Source organism: Protopterus annectens, chromosome 9.part0 (assembly GCF_019279795.1).
Source record: "Protopterus annectens isolate FY-2018-M chromosome 9.part0, PAN1.0, whole genome shotgun sequence".
Lineage (NCBI taxonomy): Eukaryota > Metazoa > Chordata > Ceratodontiformes > Protopteridae > Protopterus > Protopterus annectens.
The window spans coordinates 676,740,495-676,763,903 of NC_056743.1; the positions used below are offsets into that span (position 1 = coordinate 676,740,495).

Below are 23,409 nucleotides of genomic sequence, written 5' to 3' on the forward strand. Positions count from 1 at the left end.
CATTAAAGGTGGGAAAAGTTTTGAAATGATTTATTGTGGTCTCATTTTTTATATCACAAATTACTGGCATTTTAACAGGGGTGTGTACACTTTTTATATCCACTGTATCTATATATACACATATGTGTACAGTGGATATAAAAAGTTTACACAGCCCTGTTAAAATGCCAGTTTTTTGTGATATAAAAAATGAGACCACAATAAATAATTTCAAAACTTTTCCCACCTTTAATGTGACCTATAACCGGTACAATTCAATTGAAAAACAAACTTGTTAGGGGAAAAATATAAAAAATGTACAATATGCTGGTTGCATAAGTATGCACACACTTAAACTAATACCTTGTTGTGTGTGCACACCCTTAAACTAATACTTTGTTGAAGCACCTTTTGATTTAATTACAGCATTCAGTCTTCTCGGGTACACAACTTCCATCAATTAAAGAAACTCTGATTAACCCCAAATAAAGTTCAGCTGTCCTAATAGGATTTTCCTGACATTTACTCAGTTGCCTGCTACAGCAAAAGCCATGGTTCACAGACAGCTTGCAGAGCATCAAGGGGATCTCACTGCTGAAAGGTATCAGTCAGAAGGGTACAAAAAAGTTTTCACAGCATTGGATATACCATGGAACACAGTGAAGACAGTCATCAAAAAGTGGAGAAAATATGGGACAGCAGTGGCATTGCAAAGAACTAGACGTCCTTCAAAACTGATGAAAAGACGAGACAAAAACTGGTCAGGGAGGCTGCCAAGAGACCTATACCAACACTGAAGGAGCTGCAGGAATTTCTGGCAAGTACTGGTTGTGTAATGATAACAATCTCCCGTAATCTCCACATGTCTAGACTATGGGGAAGGGTTACAAGACTGAAGCCTTTTCTTTCACAGAAAACCATCCAGGCCAAGTTAAATTTGTAAAACAATACATCAAGTCTCCCAAAAGCATGTGGGAAAATGTGTTATGGTCTGAGACCAAGGTTGAAATTTTTAGTCACAATTCCAAAAGGTACGTTTGGCGCAAAAACAACACTTCTCATCACCAAAGGATTACCATCCCCACGGTGAAGCATGGTGGTGGCAATATCATGCTTTGGACTGGCTTTTCTTCAGCTGGAACTGGGGCTTTAGTCAAGGTGGGGGGAATTATGAACAGTTCCAAATACCAGTCCCTTTTGGCCCAAAACCTTCAGGTGTCTGCTAGAAAACTGAAGATGAAGAGGAATTTCACCTTTCAGCACAACAATGACCCCAAGCATACATCCAAATCAACAAAAGAATGGCTTCACCAGAAGAAAATTAAAGTTTTGGAATGTCCCAGCCAGAGCCCAGACCTAAATCCAATAGACAGTCTGTGGGATGACTTGAAGAGGGCTGTGCACAAGAGATACCCTCGCAATCCGACAGATTTGGAACAATTTTGCAAGGTAGAGTGGGGGCAAGTATTCCAAGTCAAGATGTGCAACACTAATAGACTCCTACCCAAGAAGACTGAATGCTGTAATTAAATCAAAAGGTGCTTCAACAAAGTATTAGTTTAAGGGGTGCACACACAACAAAGTTTTAGTTTAAGGATGTGCACACCTATGCAACCAGCATATTATATGTTTTTATTTTTTATATTTTTTTCCCCTAACAGATTTGTTTTTCAATTGAATTGTACAGGTTAGAGGTCACATTAAAGGTGGGAAAAGTTTTGAAATGATTTATTGTGGTCTCATTTTTTATATCACAAAAACCTGGCATTTTAACAGGGGTGTGTAAACTTTTTATATCCACTGTATTTACTTATACATATAATATATATATATATATATATATATATATATATATATATATATATATATATATATATATATATATATATATATATATACATACACACACACACACACACACACACACACACACACACACACACACACACATGTATGCCCTTATTAAGTTTAATTTTATTGGTGCCAAAAAGGCAATTACTAGTAAACTGAAACTAAAGCCTAAACTAACTGTATTTGAAGTACTACATGTTGTAAACGAGATAAAAGAACAGGAAGAGGGATCTTTACAAAAGGGAATGAGTATATTACATAGAAATAAATGGGAACTATGGGAATAATACATGCAGAATAACGTTTAGGAGGAATGTGGTTTAAGGGAAGGCAGGAACTGAGCAATTTAGGTAATGTTGGACTAATGATAGTTATAAAGAAAGAAGACTTGTGATGAATAATGTATGTAAATGGAAAAATGTTAACTTTTTTGGTTTTCTTTTCTATTAATGTATGTCTGCCTGTGTCTTAAGTGATAATTTAATAAAGGTGTTAAAAAAGAAGGTCTAGAGTGAACATTAGGGATGCCACATCCACATGTTTTGAAATCTACAGAAGAGTGCCTCAGGATCTTTGTTGGGACCTTTCTTGTTTAACGTGTTACTGTTCACTATGTCCCGGAGTGAGAAAGTCAGGGTAGCTTAATTTGGTCACAATGCAACATATAAAAAGGTTTTGAGATCACTTGTGCATCTATGGGTCAAATGATCACTAAGTTGGGTGCAGTTGTAATAAATGCAAAATCATGCATCCAGGAATGTCAAACAAAAAGCACTCCTATGCTTTGAAATATGAAATTATATGAATCTGTACTGGGTTTAAAGATGTGGGTGCAATGATCAATAACCTTTGCACTTCTACACATATTAACATACTTGTTAGGAAAACGCATTGTTTAATTAAAACCATACTTAGGTCTATTACATCAAGATGCAGGAGGGTCTTTATTCCACTATACAAGTTGGGTCAGACCCATCTTATAGCATGGGGCTATTTCTTTGTAGCTATGGACCAAGGGACGTGAATGAGTTGGCAAGAGTTTAGAAGATTTACATTAAAATAGTTTGCTTATTGGGGTCAATTATCATACAGTGCTAGACTGAGACTGCTTAGCCTTCACTCAATTAATCTACAGATTAATAAGGAGGGACATGACATGGGTATTTAGATGTGCACAGAGCATGGGGTGTTACTATTGGTATCATCTTGCCTAGTCATAACTTAACAACTTGCTCATAATAATGGATAAATATAATGGTGTCCAAAAGAGAGGTTTTTTTTTTCTAGTCAGAGTGGCTAGGTTAGTAATACACGTAGATCTTAGCAAGACATCACTTACTGAAAGAACAAACTTTGTTCTATAATGGACTAAAAGACCACTTGTGGGACATCAAGAGGCATCGACTAATCTAGCCCTGAAATATGACTGGCCATGAGAAGGCAACTGCTAGAAAAATCCCATTCCCAAAGTCTTATGAATTCCTGCCTAAGGGCACAAGAGTGAACTTCCACATTCCTCGACATATCACACCATAGCCATATTGTTGATGTGGATGGCAATGGCAACTTTTGAAAGAGAGCCCTGAAGTAGCTGCACAATGAGGTCAGCCCTTGTTTCCAAATGAGTTATGGGCAGACTGACCTAGACTGTAACCATGCACCTTGGACAGTCTGTTCCTGAAAATGCAACCCCCACCACCACCATCTTAGGGCAGACGCATCCATGATGAAAGTCACAGTGGGGATGGAGGCTTGAACTGGCCAGCACAGAAACAGGCTGGACTTGTGTCCATCAACTGACATGTTTCTCCTACTTGAGAGAAACACAAATTAGAAATGTCACCGTGGCAGTCAATTGATCCCACTGAACCTTTAATGTTGACTGAGGTGCTCTCATGTGATATTTAGTGTGGGGAACCATAAAAATCATAGCTGCCATAAGTTTTAAAGAACTTGTTTGCTCTGAATGATCTGGACATTTGAATAGAGAGACAGAATCCTGCCTGGAGAAAGAAAAGCTCAGTGAGACAAAGTTTCTGGGGTGCATCAGACAAATGTGATTATACAGTCACGAACTAGGACCTCATAATGTTCAGTGGGATTAAAGAAATGCCCTTGAGGTTACAAAACTCCAGAGTTGAAACTACTAACAGTCAGTCATCTGCATATGGAAATACCTTAGTACACTTCACCTCAGATATGCTGCCACCAAGGACATGCACTTGGTCAACACAAAAGAAGCTGATGTCAGTCTAAATGGTTGCATCCAGAATTAATAATATGAACCTCCCATGTGTAAGTGGAGAAATCTCCTTAATTCTCATGGCACTTTTATGTGGAAGTATATGCCTTCATGGTCCAGACAGCACATCCAGTCTCATTCAGAGAAGCATAGGACTAACTGCACCATTACTCTGTAGAAGGACACTTCTAGAAAATGGGGCTGAGGCATTTCAAACTATTTGACACCAAAAAGAAACTTGCATAAAAGACTAGTCCCTTGCAAGATGAACGGGACCTCTTGGATGGCTTTTTTTTTTGGATAAGGCTTAGTGACTTTATTACAAATCCAAAACAACACTGTCACTGAAGCTGGCTTGCCAGAACAACAGAAGTCAAGATACAATGATGTAAAAAAATCCAGAGTGGCAAGCCACAGAAGCACTACTGAGAAATGGCAATAGAATGAAACAGAATTAAATTTAGTAAAACACAACAGAATGATTTTGAACTACAATTTGCAAAATCGCACCGTTCATTGGGCAAAGGTAACAAGCAGAAATTTAGTACTTGCACCATGCTTAAAACATCCACTAAAAATCACATAGATCAGCTTTGCCCCGAACAGTAAAAATACACATACATTCTTAAAATTGTAGTTTGCAAAATAAAAATCTTGCAAATTTCTACGCAACAATGCATATAAAGAAACACAGCAATGTTATGCACACAAAAATTCATTCTAGAAATTAATTCTTACATTTATGCAAGTAGTATTTTAAAGACACCTTATACTCAATACCTCAAATACAGCTGATGTAGACTTTAATAAAACCTTACTATGTCTAGACAATTCAGATCCTATACCCCAGAGCAAAAGAATAATTTCCGTACTTAACAGCTATTTGCTCATCCAATACTTCTGATAGAGTACTCAGGGAATTTTTAAAAATCTGCCAACTCATTACACTCCCAAACATATATGTTCCCAGTTACCTCTTTCTTCTCCATCACATCCCCAACATTTGCTATCTACCTCCGGAAAACAATGACGTCTGCTTGGGGTATTAAAAAACCTATGCAAACACTTCCAAGCAAAGATCTTACACCTTCTAGACTTGGTTGCATACATGGCAGCCATGCATATGTCTTCCTATTGTCTTCCTGTAAATTGCTTTTCCAGGCTCTCTTCCCAATCTTTTCTACCATCCTGATTGATTGTTATAGCTAGCATGCAATATTTTATATTCTCTACTAATTACCCCTTTTTAAGAGCTTATTCTGTTCTAGATTTAAACTAAAAACTCTACCAAAACAGATCTTGCAATTAAAACTTCAGTATCCCTTTTTCTTTGCATATACTCTGAGATAAAGCCCTAGTGGGGAAGGCAGTCTCTAGCCCGCAATTCAAATGTCTTCTCGGCCTCATCTCACTCCACTACCTTTCCTGCTTGAGTTATTTGCTCCCAATCTTTTGGTTCCTTTCCCAGGTTTCCCAGGTTTCTCCAGCAAATTCCAGCCCCTTCTTGCCTATTTTCTCTACCCCTACTTGTAGTCATCCCTATTGGCAAAATCTACTTTCTCCATTCTTGTACTGGCTTAGTTCTTAGAATACATTCTGCCATTTTATGAATATAATATTCTGTACTGTTAGTTTGCCTTAAGGATCAGCATCCAGAATGACACACACTATTTCTTGAACTCCCCCCTTGTTTCATCATCCCTTTCCACTTTGAACTATAACCTTCTGCTTGTGTTATGTATATGAGCCTTAACTGTGTAGCTCTAAAATATTCATTTAAATTAGGTAACACTAAACTGTCTTGCTCTGTTGGAAGGATCGATGTATCCCACTTAAACCTTGCCTTCTTTCTCTCCAAGATGAATTCCTTCAATTATTTACTGATTACTGTTCACAACTTCTCTTTGGGTTGATAAAAGTATGCCTGACCTGTATACAAGACTACAGAGACTAAAAACATTTTCACTGCTTGAATCTTACTATCCATAGCCATAAATAAAAAAGAACCTTGTTATTGTTGTCATATTTAGATTCCACCACCTATTTCTCATTCCTGTTGGTCTTTCATCTCATCTCTTACTGAAGGATTAGATGATAAAACATCCCAGTTGCACCTAATTACTTCCTCTACCAATTCTGTAACCTGTGTGTTAAAAAACATCTAAAATCTGGATCAATATTACAAGTTTTACCTCTAGCTCGGTTTACTTTCTGCCACATATGTTTTTTATGGGCCAGGATGTCTGGTAGGGGTAAACTGCAATATGGAATCGAAGAGAAATGGGATTGTTTAGCCTCTGGGTATGATGGGCCCCAAGCTACTTGTCCATGTGGTAGTCTTTCACATGGACAAGTGGAGAAACTGTCTACCCCTGACTGGCTGCAGAGTGGGATAGTCACACAAAGTCTCAGGGAATTTACTGGAGGGCCTCAGCTACAGGAACACTGCATCCCTGGGTGTTTTACTGATTTTGTGGAAATTGCCATTATTCTTGCATGACTATCAGAACCTTTGTGTTTGAACTGCTGTTGGCCATGTCTAAGCCAAAGCTAAAATGGACTTTGATGGACTGCTGAGAAAGGTAGCAGAGAAATTCAACTTTATTCAAACAGCCATGAGTGTTTTGCCTTTGTTCTCTTGTTTTTCTAGTTCAGCTTCTACTGTTAGACAAAAGAGTAAGGTTCTCTCAAAGACATATTTATAAAACTGAGCTTTGTATCATGGAAAAAATGTGTAAAGCATAACTAGGCATAGTGACCTACAGCAAAGCATATGCTTATCACTGCTACCTACTGAAATCAAATTGCAGAGTCCAGAAACACTGAAAAAAACCACTGAAAATTCAGGAGAAGAACAAAAACATAACATTGTACTTTTCTTTTAAAACTTGTTTCCTACAGGTGTACAAACCCCTGGACTTACTGATACCAACTCCAAGATCACCATACCTCAGAGAAAAGGGAATATTCCATACCAGGTTTAATCTCTCTCTCTCTCTGAACTAGAAAAACAAGAGAACAAAGGCAAAACACTCATGGCTGTTTGAATAAGTTTATTCATTTTTTCAGTCACAGAAGCTACTTTTGTATTATTTAACCAAAAAATGAACAGCTATTAAGAGCAAATCTTCAGTTTCCTATAACTAGAATGTTTGTAATCTTCTCCAAGCCCTGATAATTTGCAGAACAGTGCATGTTACTAACTGCAATAAGGTTATTAAAACTGCATAATTATGACACTAAAAGTGAGAAGTTACTTCCTCTACTAATCTCTCTACTTCAGAAACAGTGCAGATTAAGCATTAGAGATCTGCCTTACATTTCTTTAATTTAGTTTGCTTTGCCATGTTAAAAGCTCACAGACACTAAAAAGACACACACAAAGATGGCAAAATCTTTAACATGCAGTCTCAACTTGCCTGTTTGAGCACATACATTCCATACTAGCTAAACTGGTGCCAAGTCTGAAGACCATAAATCCAATCAACAGCAGGAATTTAAGTGTGAATAGGAGGAATATATACTAATTCCAAGACTGCTTTATCAAGTAGTTCACCTTCCACTGAGATTATACAAATAGCAAGGGTGTGGAAAAATACAACCTCATCTTGGCAGTGCAGGGGGCAAAGCCCCTTCTGTAAAAACGTTTTAAAAAGTAACAGCAAGTTTAAAACTTTGTGGTCATCAATAAGAACCAAAGTATAATATCACTACTTCCTAGGAGCCTGGAGAAACATTACTAGGCCCTGGCAGTCAAACTAATAAGCAGAAAACTGTGAATTGTACTTGAGACTTAAACATGGGGCTACAGATGATAATCCCCAAAAAGCTATTTGCCAAGCTCAACATAATCCTGTTTATACCATGGGTGCTCCTCTTTAAACTGACACTGATGTGCAATAAAATTTAATCAAAATAATCATAAAATTCATCCATAAAAGTATTTTGCATTTATCCACTGCCATCTTCAAAATACATATGACTGTGAAGACCAGCAAGTGTGCACTTCACTTTAAAAAGAAAAAGAACATTTATTAAATTATCACTTGTGATATAGGCTAACTTACATTTATATAAACATAATCAACATATTAAACAAGTTCATATTTGCACACATTATACATCAAATACATTGTTCTACAAAAAATAATCACACCAACCCCTTACGCACATTGTTCAGTCCCTGCCTTCTCTCAAACCTCATTCTTCCTCCAAACATTTTTACATGTATTGTTCCCAAATTTCCATTTTTCCATGTAATTTACTCCTACCCTTTTTCAAAGATCCCACTTCCTGTTCTTTTATCTTTGTTACAATATTCACTACAAGTACGGTTAGTTTAGATTCTCATTTACAATATTCAATTCTTCATATACAGTCGGTTTAGACTTTCATTCTAGCAATTGCCATCTTGGCAGTCACCAGAATTAAACTTAATAAGGGCTTTCTATGTCTAGGCAATTCAGATCCTGTATTCCACGTAAAAAAAATAAATAACAATGTCCTTAGTTACATTCATTTGCTCACCCAGTATTCCCAACCCAGTATACTGTAGAGAATGTTTAAAGTCTGCCAACTAATTACACTCCAAGAACATAAGTTTCCAGGTACCTATTTCGTTCCCATTATTCTTGATCTTAGAGGTTAAGAGGTATGCCTCCAACATTTGCCGTCTACCTGAGGAAAAATTCTTTGGTGTCTGCTTTGGTATACTTCCAGGCAAAAATCCTAAATCTTCTACAATTCATTGCATACTCGGAAGTCATACGTATGCCCTCCCATTGTTTCTTTGTGAACTGCTTATCTAATCTCTCTTCCCAACCCTTTCTTACCTTCTCTGACTGATTCCTATAGTTGCAATATTTTACATGCCCTACTAATTTAACAGCTGCTTGTGGTCTAGATTCAACTAAAAACTCAATCAGTGCAGTTGTGTCATTTAGGATTCTCTTGTCCCTTTCCCTACACTCAGATATCAAGTCCCTGATAGGAAGGCAATCTCTAGCCTGCAGTCCAAATGTCTTCTAGGTCTCTTCCCATTCTGTTAGCGTTCCCTCTCTAATCATTTGTTCCCAATACCTTGGTACCTTTGCCAGCTTCATCCAGTAAATTCCAGCTCCTTCCTGCCTATGCTCTGTAACTCTAATTACAGCCATCCCTATCAGCAGAATCTCCTTTCTCCACTCATGTGATGGCTTAGTTCTTAGTATAATTTCTGCTACTTTATTATCATAATACATTTTTAATTTCTCAAAATCTTTTGGGTTTCTAATACCATGATGGGAATAGACCCCATTCCTAAGTCAAACTACGATTAGAGTTCATGAAAAAGTCGTACTGATTCAATCTTTGATGTCAGCCAGAAGTGCTCTTTGCAGCACACTCAGTTTGCCCAATAATGACTCCTTCTGCAGTTTGTATGGAGTTACATGTATTGGTAACATTTAAATACGATTGTAGATTATTTTTTAGAAGACCCTTTGCTCCTACTACTATTGGAACTGTCTGGTTATCTTCCACATTGCTCTTGTTTCTGCCTGCAAATCTTTTATGACTTTGTGTCTCTCTCTATGCAAGACACTGTAATCTTCATCATTTTTTATGACGCTTTGTGGCGCATGTTTTCCAGTGTTTTTCAGCTACTTCAATATTATGTTTGCACAATCCCCACTGCTGCAGTCTTGCCACATTATTATGCCTTTCAGTAAACAGTCCTGCCATTAGTATGCCACAACCAGCAACAAGGTGTGCAACTGTTTCCAGTTCTATTTTACAAAACCTACATTTGTCTGTTTCTCCCACATGTTCAATGGACTTTGTAATCCAACATGTACGTAGCCAACTATCTTGGGCCACCAATATTAACCTTTCATCTCTTGGTTTGAATTTGCCTTTCTTTAGCCATTCTTGTGTTCATTCCTGATCAACATGAGGTTCTTCCAAGAGTTTTATATACTTGCAACTATATTTACGGATTTTCCACATTACTTTCCTTCTCATCTGATCTTTCACCTTATATTCTTTCTTTTGCTTTTTTGGCACATTCAATTGCTGCCTTATTTTCATCTACTTCTGGTTTGATTTCCATTCCCGCTCAACACCAATATGCTTCTGCTAGGCTAAGAAGGGAAGTCATCTTAGATCTACTCTCCTCATGTTTCAAAACTTTCACTGTTTGGGTCTTGTGAGGTCAGCAGATATGTATGCAGTCCCATGACTGTAGATCTACACACGTAATCAATTTCAAGGACGCCATTCCCACTTCGGAATGGGAAATATATTATCTTGGTATGTACTGATTTTTATAAATCATTTGATGAGCATGAATCATCCTTCTTGTTTTCCTGTCTAATCTATCCAACATCTTTTGAGGCCAGTCAGTCACTCCAAAACTGTAAGTTACGACAGGAAGAGCAATTTGGTTTATAGCTTGAATTTTGTTCCTAGATGTCAACACTGTTTTCAGGATTAGTTTAAGTTTTCTAAAATATTCCTAATATTCACATTTGTTCATATTTTTTGTTGATCCTCCATCAGTTCCCAAGTATTTATACACTCCCTCTTGCTCAAGTTCTTTTAGATCTCATTCTTGTCCCAAACAGATGTTTTCTTGGTGCTGCAGCTTTCCTGCTTAAAAGGTTGCTTTTGCACATTTATCAAGACCAAATGACATTCTTATATCATCTGAAAAAGTTCTGACTACTTGCAGTTGTTCTTTCAGTTCCTCATCTGATGAGCTATACAGTTTTAAATCATCGACAAAGAAAAGATAAGTCTTTACACTTTGTTACTTTCTGGGAGCCAAATTACATCTATGACCTAATCTGTTAAGCAGACAGCTTAATACGTTAAGGGGAAGCCAAATGAGCAGTGGTGACAGAGAGTCACCCTGGAATATCCCCCTTTGGATTTTTATCCCTGTTATAATAATTTGTCCTTTATCATGGCTTAACTGCAAAGTGGTTTGCCACTGTTTCATGGTCACTTTGATGTAGTTTATCAGTGTAGGGTGTACTTATGCATTTTTAAGCACTTTTATCCATGAATGTGAGATACTATCAAATGCTTTTTAGTAGTCAAGCCAGGTCATACATAGATTATTCCCCTTTTTACAGTTCTCCACTATGACTCTGTTTAACAACAAATGATACTTTGTTCGATATGCCCTTCATTTATTGCCCTTTTGTTCTATTCCCATAATTGAATTTTCTTCTAAATGATTATAAACTCTGTCGGCATCAATTCCCGTGTATAGTTTATATGTCATTGGAAGGCAAGTTATCGATGGGTCTATATCAGTTCATCGAAACATCTGACATTCGAACTCCATATGTTCGAACTCCAAACCACGAACTGCAAAAACATCAAAGTCTTAAAACAGCTATTTTTTCCCCCAAGGGAAAAAAAAAAAAAAAATCGCTGTTCCAAGAAACACACACGCAACACAAACACACCAAAACAACATCAATCCACACACATACACTCAAAATCCTAAATCTAACCCTACACTAAACTGTACATACACTACTACCTATCCACTTACCTTAACCCTAAGGTCCTTACCTATCGCACACTCACCTGACCCGCGCCCTAACCCTAACTCGCCTATCCCGCCCTAACCCTAAAGTCTTTCACTATCGCACACCCACCTCACCCGCGCCCTAACCCTAACTGACCTAACCCGTGCCCTAACCCTAACATCCACACAATCGCACACTTACCTGAACCCGGCCTGTATCTTCCCACCACAGTCCTGATACTCGCAAAGCCACAGAAACGGCCCACCAAATTCTTTCCCTGGGAAAGAATTCGGTGGGCCACGGCTTCACGATTACCAGTGTTCAAACTTTAGAGTTTGAACATCTGGTATTCGATATTCAGCCATTTCTACAGACTGATATAAACCTATTATCGAGCTATAATTTTTAGGGTAGCTTGCAGGTTCACTCAAGTAGGAATATTGTTTTTCCTGCTGTCATCCAGGCTGGTGTCTGTTCAGGATGCGCATATAAATAGTTCTTACTCATGGCTAAATCTTAATGCAAAGATGTTAATACTTTTAACCAGAAGTTAGGTACTGCATTTGGGCCTCAGGTTTTCCAATTAGAAACTTTTAACTTTGTTTTAATCTCTCTGGCTGTTACTTCATCCCATTTTATGTCCTGTACTTTTGAATTTCTTATTCTTTCTTTTACTCCTTCAATCCATTTAGCATCTTTGTTATGTTCAATAGGATCTTCATAAATACTTTTCCAAAATGTACCCACTCTTTATCATACTCTGTATGACTGTTGTTATGCACCTTAACGATGTGCATCCAAAATCCCAATCTATCCTTATTTATTTAATTACCCCCCTTGCTTTATGTCTGCACTTTACTTTGGTTCACTTGGTTAAAGCTAGCTCTTCACTCTAGCTTGCACATCTTGCATATCTGATGGACCCTACTAACTCAGGTTTGCTCAGGCTTGCAGGGAGGGGATTATGCCCAATGCTACAATAGTCCACAGTAAGTATAGAACCCACATCAAAGCTCTCCAATATGTCATGAATTCTGGAGGTGAGAAAAAGATAACTTATAATTTGGCTATAAAATTGGATGGGGACAATACAAATTAATTCCAGCGTATTACAGCTCTGATAAATTGCTGAAACAATCTTGGTTACCTGTAACACCACATCTTCCAGACTGTTGGACCTCAATAAAGGTGGCTTGGTTCCTTCTGTTATGTTTGTTTGCTCCTCCTCCTTTTTCTTTCCTTCTTCTTCCTCTTCATCACTGGAGCCTCCAAGGTCAAAATCTTGCATGGCTCCCAGCAAGCTAGTCAGATTCAACACACCATGGGAAGCTTTTGGCCCTGGAAGAACAAAATAAGCAGGACAAGAACAGTGAAATGATGAAGTCTACCTTTCAGTTTCGTCCATCTGCTATATGACAGTGAATATGCAATCTCTAGGTCAATGACTTCCACATAATATTTACCATAATTTAAACTGAATATGTTATCCTGATTAAAGAAATTAAGTCCTACTGAATTCCGAAATGTTTATAATCCTACTTCATGTAAATCATTATCATTAGATGGCATATAAATAATGACCTCTACCTGTGTAAAAAACTCTACTGCTTCTTAAGTTCCCCAAAATCAGTCTTGATTATATTATACTCTACTTACACAACATACAAGTTTCTAATTCTCTGTAAAACTTGTTTGTCCTTCTGCTTATGCAGTTAGTATTCAACTGAAGAAAGCAGAAAAATAGGTGAACAGAATGGCTCAGTTTCCCTTATATGACATCAGAATTTTTGTGTTATTTACCAGCCTAACAGAACTTGCAAAGTTCCATGAGGATAATGAAGCCTGTCCTAATCCTACATGTTCTTCCAACCTAATCCCTTGGGGGAAGGAATTTCACTAGTCCACTAAAACACATCTACCTCCTCTATAAACTCAGCCTTGCAGTGCATTCTGACCCCCAATTAGATTACTTTTTTCATTAGCCCATTCGAATATTAAACATTCAAAGAAATAATCAGCTCTTATTACCACCGATCAAATCTTCCTACACTTTCTTCAAAATAATGAAACTTCTTCAGACTATGCAAACATTGCCATAGTTTAAGATTCATAAGCCATAAACAGTCGTTCAGTCCTCTCAAACTTGCTTTTCATAGCTCGGAAGTGTGTGTGTGTGTGTGTGTGTGTGTGTGTGTGTGTGTGTGTGTGTGTGTGTGTGTGTGTGTGTGTGTGTGTGTGTGTTTTCATATTCCAAAATTGCTCTGACCAAGTAATTAATGAAATCCTCATCACCTTCCTACTACTTTATTTAATTGATTGCAAGTCATCTGCTTCAATACAGGCATACTCTACACAATAGCTTAAAAATTAAAAAATACCATGCACCTCTAGAATTAACTTTTTTTTAACCTTTGTGACTGTGACTACTTTATGCAGTAACAAGCCATAATTTAAGTATTCAGTAACTTAATACCACAACACCTTCATAAGAATCTTTAACACCCGGGATTCTTTCTAAAAGATACCAAATACAGAAGCCCTCCTGCTGGACTGATGCGTGACTACAGAGCTGTTTAAATCTGACTTCTGAGCACTTCCTGCAAGGAATAACTGCTGGGAAGAATGGCATACAATAAAAAATGTAGGAGTAGAAGAAAGGTTAAATGCAAGGGATCAGAAAGCTGAATCCTGAAGAACAGATGTGCCAAAGGAGTCCTGACTCTACAAAACATGGCTTCCAAACAATAATGTTTATTGAAGGTACAAGTCAGTGACCACAAATATCTATAACAAGAGACACTTCAGAAGCAAGTACTTAAAGCAAGCACTCCCAGCAACAGTTAACAATCTGCTTAAAAAAGGTCACTTAAGCATTTGAAGCTCATTTCTACTTGGAGAGGAGGAAGGAAGATACTACTTTGTATTCCTGAGCTCATAACACCTTTTCGAGTAAACCCTAAGATGATGGAGCATAGCTAAGGCATGTAGCACTTGATGGCAAGAAATTCCTTCCTACATGGCTGTTTACTTTAATATTTACATATAGAAAGTTATGTCCACCTTCATCTGTCTCTCAAGCTGTATGACGTATAGTGCAAGTATCAGTGACAATTCCCATTCTACATTTTCACTTGTTATTTTTATAGCTTAAGTCAGTCAGTTTAGCTAATATTAAAGTACATGTGTAAATAATGCATATCTTTATAATTAATAGCAAACACCCAACAATAATGCCACAAAAGAACAGTACACATGGATAATGACAGTGTATTTTTCTGTCTTCTACCGTGGCACTACACATCACACCCCTTAATAACACAGCATACTCATTTACGAAAATAAGACTATAAATAGAATATGAATAATACATTAAAAACAGTATCTGAAGTGCACACAAAATTTTGCTTTTTTATACCTTTCTTCACATATGCTGCCCTTCATTAATTGGTAAATTATTAATAAGCCCAGGCCCTACATATGCCACAATCTCATAACGACCCATTAGTGTTTCAATGCTCCTTATCAGCTCAGGAATTCACAAGACATTGTCATAAGCCACTCTCCATGAGAACCAGTTCCAGAAGACCTTATTCTCACACCAACTATCAATTTTCCCTTTTCAAAAATTCAGATATTAAACCAGTCTTGTTTATAAATGCAACTCCAGCCCTATACTGAAAGAATTATCTACAATTTGATTTAATGTTACTATCTAACAAGCAAACAGCATCAGTACTGCTATTATGACTTAAGAAGATATTAGCCAAATTGTACTTCAAAAGTGCATCATGTAAATATTTACATGTACAAATTAACCCTTCCCTTAATAAGTAGTAATGCAAAAAAAAAACCTAAGTGATCTTCATGCCTTAGCCCATTAATGAACAGATACAACTTATGTACTTTTTGGGGACCATTTATAGATTCTCATCATCAGCACCATATGAACAAAAATAAAAATCAAATAGAGAAAACTATAAAGCAGCTAAGACAAGCAGTGTCATTATTAGAAGATTATAGAAGAGGGAACAGATCAACAAAATACTAAGAAAGATAGATGTGATAAAAGGAATACGCAGTATTAGAACAGACCAGGATCTATTATGCACTATTGGAGATCACAAACTAAAAATTTCAAAACAGGCAGAAAGACTACGAAGATAAATATAAGGGAAAAGCACAAAATAAGCAATTTATTGATGACCCCAAAAAAGTTTTATAGAGAATTGGGAAATAAGGTACAAGGAATTGAAAGACCGCCAAAAAAAGAGGAAATAGATACATTTTGGAGAAGTATCTATGAAGATCCTGTGGAACATAAAGATGCTAAATGGATAGAAGAAGTAAAAGAAAGAATAAGAAGTTTAAAGGTACAGGATATGAAATGGGATGGAATAGCCAGAGAGATTGAAACAAAGTTGAGAAAAGTCTCTAACTGGAAAACCCCAGGCCCAGATGCAGTACCTAACTTTTGACTTAAAGTATTAACTTCTTTGCATGAGGATCTAGCCATGAGTAAGAACTATTGCGTGCCCTGAACACACACCGCACTGGTTAACAGGAAAAACAATGCTCTTACTTAAGACTGAACCTGCAAGCTACCCTAAAAATTATAGGCCAATAACTTGTCTTCCAACGACGTATAAACTATACATGGGAATTGACACCGACACAGTTTATAGTCATTTAGAAGAAAACTCAATTATGGCAGTAGAAAAAAAGGGCAATAAAAGAAAGTCATATGGAACAAAGGATCACTTGTTGTTAAACAAAGTTATAGTGGAGAACTGTAAGGGGAAGAATCTAAGTATGGCATGGACTGACTACAAAAAAGCATTTGATAGTATCAGTCATTCATGGATAAAAGAGTGCTTAAAATGTATAAGATACATACTACATTACTACATTACAGTGCCCATGAAATAATGGCAGACCACTTTGCAATTAAGCCATGATAAAGGACAGATTATTATCCTAGGGATAAAAATTCAAAGAGCGATATTCCAGGGTGACTGTCACCGTTGCTATTCTGCCTTGCCATTAATCCATTAAGCTGTTTACTTAATAGCTTAGGCCATGGCTACAATTTGGTTTCTAGAAAACAACGTCGTCTAATGACTTTGAGGAACTGAAAGCACAGCTGCAGGTTGTCAAAACTTTTTCAGATGGTATTGGAATGTCATTTGGTCTTGAGAAATTTGCAAAAGCAACCTTTAAAAAAGGAAAATTGCAGCACCAGAAAAACATCAGTTTGGGACAAGAAAGTGATATAAAAGAACTTGAGCAAGAGGGAGTGTATAAATACTTGGGAATTGATGAAGGATCAGCAATAAAACATGAACAAATGTGAATAAAGCTCAGTAAGGCGTACTTTATAAGACTTAAATTAATCCTGAAAACAGCACTGACATCTCAGAACAAGATCCAAGCCATAAATCAATTTGCTCTTCCTGTCCTAACTTATAGTTCTGGAGTGAGTGACTGGTCCCGAAAATGTTGGATAGATTGGATATTAAAACAAGAAAGACGCTTCATGCTCACCAAATGATTTATAAAAATCAGTGCATACCAAGACTATATATTCCCAGGTTCCAAAGGAGGGATGGGCCTCCTTGAAAATGATTACATGTATAGATCTGCAATCGTGGGACTTCACACACATCTGCTGACCTCACAGGATCCAAATGTAGTGAAAGTTTTGAAACATGAGGAGAATAAATCTAAGATGACATCTCTGCTTAATTTAGCAGAAGCATATCGACGTCCAGCAAGAATGGAAATCAAACCAGAAGTGGATAAAAATCAGGCAACAACTGAATGTGCTAAAAAACAAAAGAAAGATAAGGTGAAGGACCAGATGAGAAGGCAAGAAATGTGGAAAAAGCATAAATATAGTTGCAAGTATAGAAAACTTCTGGAAGAGCCTCATGTTGATCAAGAATGAACCCAGGAATGGTTAAGGAGAGGTGAATTCACATCAAGAAATGAAAGGTTAATATTGCCAGCCCAAGACAGTGGGCTACGTACATGCTGGTTTACAAAGTCCATTGAACATGTGGGAGAAAAAGACATATGTAGGTTTTGTAAAACCGAATTGGAAACAGTCACACACCTTGTTGCTGGTTGTGACGCACCAATGGCAGAGGGACTATATACTCAAAGGCATAATATGTGGTGAGACTGTTACACTGGAGATTGTGCCAACATTATGGTATCAAAGTGGCTGAAAAACACAGGAAACATGAGCCATAAAGAATCATAGAAAATGACGAAGTTTATATCACATGGGATCACCCAATACCAATACCAACAGTTCAAAAGATAGATGCTAGAAAACTGGATACAGTGGTTCAAGAAAAGAAGACAAAAGTAGCATTGATCATTGAAATAGCCACACCTGGTGACTACATTGTCTTGCGTACAGAGAGACACAAAGTCATAAAATACCTTCATCTGCAGGCAGAAATGCGAGCCATGTGGAAGAAAGATACCCAGCCAGTTCCAGTAGTAGTAGGAGCGACTGGTCTTATAAACAAGAATTTAAAAAACAAGTAATCTCCGTGGTATCACCGAAGCCTCAAAACAACCCACCAAAGTGTAGTGGGTCCAAAAATAAAACAGTGTAAGAAACTTGTGTGTGTGGAAGATTTTCAGTCCATATATTTCTAGTTAACCACTGTATATTAATCAGATCAGACTATTTTATATATATATATATATATATATATATATATATATATATATAGAGAGAGAGAGAGAGTGATATGGCTCCCAAACATGCAACAATGTCTAGAAGATATAGGATTTTTGCTTGGAAGTGTTTGAATAGGTATTTTTATACCTCAAGCACACTACAAAGATTTGTTCCTCAGATAGCTGGCAAAAGTTGGAGGCATAGGTTCATAGGTTGGTACTAGGCTAGCAGCCCTAGGGCCTATACAAGCCTAGACATAACAATTCCCTGTATATTTCTTCTCACAGTATTTACTTCCCTAGACCCCTGTCTAGCAGAGCGACTGACGTGATCCCTGGGGTGAATTTCTTATCTCCCATGCAATCGTCAAGGTTCCTTTTGAAGAGGGCCAAGGAGGCACTCTGCCTGACATGTATGGGCAGTCTATTCCAGAGTATGGAGAGTCTCTGGGTCAGGAACCTATCCCTCCAGCATGTTTTGTTCATTGTGATGACAAGGTTTAGATTCCTGGAGCGTGTGGCTCTGATGGATTGGGATTTCTTTAAGTGGAGAATGTCCAGCAGCTCAGGGTTTGACATGGCCTTGTATGTTAAGCAAATATCGCCTCTGAGTAGACGATATGCCACAGAGTACAGCTGGAGTTTTTTTTAGATGGTCAGCATAGGGCATCTGCTTTAGCCCTGTGATTCTTTTGTGAGGTATTTCTACAGCCTTTCCAGCTGTTGCAGATGTCTTGTGAGGTACATACCAAATGGGGCGCTGTACTCTATAATGGGTCTAATGAGGGATGAGTACAGTGGGACAATGACCTCCTTTTTTCTGGATGAAAAGCCCTTAGTGATTAGGTGTGCCACATAGATGGATTTCCTGACTGTTGTGGTGATGTTTGGCATTATGGGGAAGAAACAGGTAAATGGGCACATATGTTTTGGAAGTTTAATAGTTGGCAGATTTTAAAAGTTTCCTACAGAGTACTCTGTCAGAAATATCGGGTGAACAAATGGGTGTAACTAAGCAATTTTATTTTGCATCTGGGATACAAGATCTGAACTGCCTAGGCATAGTAAGGTCTTGTTCATTTTTTTTTTGTCCGCCACCATAATTACTAGAAAATGTAAATCAAATTCTAAGCCAACAGTATTTGAAGTAGTGAATATTATAACAGAGATAAAAGAACTGGAAGTGGGCTCTTTAGACAAGGGTAGCAACAAAGTACATGAAAAAAAATAGAAATTGTGGGAACAACACATATAGAATAATGTTCTGGAGGAGTGTGGTTTGATGGAAGGCAGTAACTGATCCAACTTATGTAATGCTGGATTGATGACAGCTGTATAAAATAATGTGTGTGATGTATAATGTCTGTATGAACATGTTAGCATGGTTTGTTTTCTATATATAAATTTATGTTTGCCTATGACTTGAGGGATAATTCAATAAAGGCGTTAATAAAAAAAAGACTAACTGGTCTACAGTTACCAAAGTTGTGAATTCTCCTTTCTTTATGTATCAGTAACATTACAGCTTGTTCCAAATACATATAGATACTCAGATTCCAAAATCTGCTGGTACAAGGTGCAGAAGTCTCAAGTACAGGGAATCGTCAATACTCCATAAGAAATAACAACTTAATTCATCTCACCATTTTAGGTTTCTTTAAGGCTACTTCAATCCAGTTCCCTTCAGTCTGTGGGCAACTGCTTAATAGTCAGTACTTAAATTTTTATTATCACCACCCACCTTTTAAGCGAAGGTTTTTAAAATGTATCCACAACTAGTTCTATCCCAGTTAGCATTACTCCCTCATCCTTTAATACTTTGCCCCGATTCCTTCCTACATCTCAAAAAACTAATTTTTTCATCATCATGAGTTAACACAGCTAAATTATACTTTGTACTATGACTGCACATTCTTAGTTTTCCCAACACTTTCTTTGTACCTCAGTGCTCGTCTATGAGATCTTCCCTCATCTTAATCCAGGAAAGGAAGTACACAAAAAAGCACTGTAAGTATGAAAAAGTTAATGCACTACTTAACCAGCTAGTGCTGAGTTATAACAGTACCATCCTCCTCAATGTCATGAGGTCTAGAGATGTCAGAGACGTGCATCAACAATACTAAATAACTTAGACTCAAAGACATAAAAGTATCCCATGCAGATCATGATTCCCTGCAAAATCAAACGATATGGCCAGGGATACTTCTCTGCATTGCCTAAAAATCTCTTTAAGCTTATTCCACTGAGAAGAAGAGTAAAAGTCCTCTTAGGGATCTCACTCCTGATGGGAGGATGCAGCAACAGCAAACAATCTAAATAGGAAGCCAAACTCTGAAATTAAGTCGAGTGTCGTTTTAACTGAGAAAGACTTCCCAGATATGTGTTATAAGAGTGTTTCCTACACTGTTAGGGACCTTGCAGCCTAAACCCACACCCTTCTTAGTTACCAAACAGCAAAATGAGCTGTGCTCTGTTGTTTAAATCATAAACTAGAGTCATGATTTTAAGAGAAACGGTGGAAATGCGTATGGAAATCTTCACATCCATGAAAAAAGAACACATCTACTATCAACTCCCTCTTGAAATTCTGAACACAGCAGAAAAAAGAACTGCAACTTTCTTTCAGGTGGCAAAAAGAGGAGTCTCTGAAGTGACCTTAACCCAAGAAACCTGGACAGGTTTACCTTAGTCTCTGCTCCAAGATATGGCTGGTGTTGCAGCAGGATGGAATTTACCAAAGGGAAACAGATGGCTATAAGAGTGATGCCTGAGGTCACCACACACTTAAACACATATAAATACATATCATCTTGCTTACTGACATACCCACAACCTTCCTCTCCCATCCCACTGGGTTTGATAAAGGCTCTGTGCCAGTCTAGTGTTTCATTAGTCTCAGTTCTGAGGAGTATATTTGAGTTTTTTTTTTTTTTTACTGTCTACTGACTAAACTGAATATACTTAACAGGCTGGCAAATCATACCCAGCTGCAGTGCTTCCAGACACCCATCCAATGGTTATACCACATAAATGTAATGATACAGGGACTTCTGTAATAATCATCATCATCAGCCCCATTTTTTCTAAATGGGGTCGGGGTATCGTGTTAACTGTCATCAACTCTCTCGATTCAGTACCACACTCCTGCCTTCCTCAACACTCATGCCTGACTGTTGCAACTCTTTCCTGTACATACTTTCATCCTGTCTGTCCCACATCCTCCTCACCAGATTGTCTTCTGCTTTTCTACACGTGCGCAAACCATTGTAATCTGTTCTCTTTCATCTTTCTTGCAACTGGAGTTAGTTTGGCTTCTGCTCTTATGTCTTCAATTCTTCGTCTGTCCCACAGTGTGCATCCTACCGCCTTTCTGAGGCACTTCATTTCCATCACCTCTAGCTTCTTCAACTGTTCTGCCTTTACTGCCCAGGTTTCTGTACCATACAGTAGTAATGGTCACAACACTGTCTTGTACATCTTACTTTTTAGCTTATTTGGCATTCTTCTGTCATAGACTACACCAAACACTCTGTGCCATTTGGCTGCAGCCCCACTAATTCTAGCTTTGACCTCTTCATTCAGACGTCCCTTCTCCTCAACTACCCCTCCCAGATACTTGTAGCTGTTCACCTGTGCCACCATATTCCCTTCTATCTCTATTCTTAGCTTCTTCTGATTTCCCCAGTTTGCAGCCATTACCACTGTCTTATCTGTGCTAAGCTTCATTCCATGTGCCTTCAGTTTTGCATTCCATTCTCCTATCCTTTGCTGAAGTTCTAGCTCAGAATCTGCCTGCAGTGCCATATTGTCTACATACAGCAACTTTGTTGATCTGCCCCCTCTGACCTGTTTGCTAATGTAGTCCATCACCAGTATGAATAGCAGTGAGTCAGAGTTGAACCCTTGTGTACACCCACTCTCACTGGGAACCCCATCTATGAGGCTGAACACTGTTCATACGCGAGTCATTGGGTCCTTGTACATAGCCTGCACTAATTCCACAAATGTTTCTGGGAATTCAAACCACTGCAGTACTGCCCAGATCAGCTTTCTTGGGACCTTGTCATATGCTTTCTTCAAGACTAGGAATGCCCAGTTGGACTCTTTCCTCATCTCTAGCATCTTCTCAAGTAACCCTCACTGCAAACATTGGGTTAATTGTGCTGCATCCTAATCTGAATCCAAACTGCTCATCTCCCATCTTACATTCTACTACTCTGCATGCCCTTTTATCAATCACCCTCTCCAGAACTTTCATGCAGTGTGATAGGAGTTTGATGTCTCTGTATAATGGCATGAGTATGCTTACTGTCCAGTCATCTGGGATACACCTTTCTCTCCACATTGCTACCAGTACCCTCAGGAGCCATTTCTCTCCTATTTCACCCAGCATCTTTATCATACCTACTGTGAATTCAACTGAGCCTGCTGCTTTACCTGACCTCATTTTCCTTAGTGCTGTTTTAGGTGGGCTTCTCTTCTCTCGTCATAGTTGGTTTCTGGGGCAGTAGAGCTTCTGTGGGGTTTTCTTCATTCAGAAGCTGCTGGAAATATTCCTACCATCTGTCTTTGATGTCCTGTGGACTGGTGAGCAAGTTGTCGCTGGCATCCCTTATGAAGGGTGTCTGACTATCTTCTTTATCTTACTGTCTTTCTGTAGTCCTTCTGCTCAAAATCCCTCCTTGACTTTTTGTCTCTCACAAAAGATTCTCTTAATGCACTTCCAATTTTAGAGAGGGTTTAATAATTTCTTCTAATTTTTCACAACATGCCTTAAATACTTGACTTGACTAAAGCAACAGGTACTACTAAAATTACACCATCTACCTTTAAAAGTACTTTAAATTAAATTTCAGCAAAATATGTTAACGTTTATCAGTGAATGAACCAACAACTTGCAATATCCTCAAACCTGACCTTAAAACTCAGTGGAGTCATTCCAGTAGCCCCAAAAATTGATGGGATTTTTTTTGTAATATTTTTGCCTATTTTAGTACTTTACAGAAATAACAGACTCAAACCTGGGCCCTCTCACATATACCACTCAAATACATCTCTAATTTTTTATTCATTATAGTCCAAATCAATATTTACTTAACACGTATGCTGTATTTATAGCTGGAG

The 23,409-nt window shown here is 37.8% G+C and overlaps 1 protein-coding gene across 1 annotated transcript in view; it reads right to left on the reverse strand.

The window, feature by feature from the left end:
- The window catches only part of SKIV2L (Ski2 like RNA helicase), a 624,419-nt gene that overhangs the window by 435,191 nt on the left and 165,819 nt on the right, over positions 1-23,409 (reverse strand). The window contains exon 8 of the mRNA XM_044083274.1: positions 12,740-12,930. Within this exon, the coding sequence (XP_043939209.1) occupies positions 12,740-12,930 (191 nt within the window). The remainder of the gene's footprint in view (positions 1-12,739; positions 12,931-23,409) is intronic.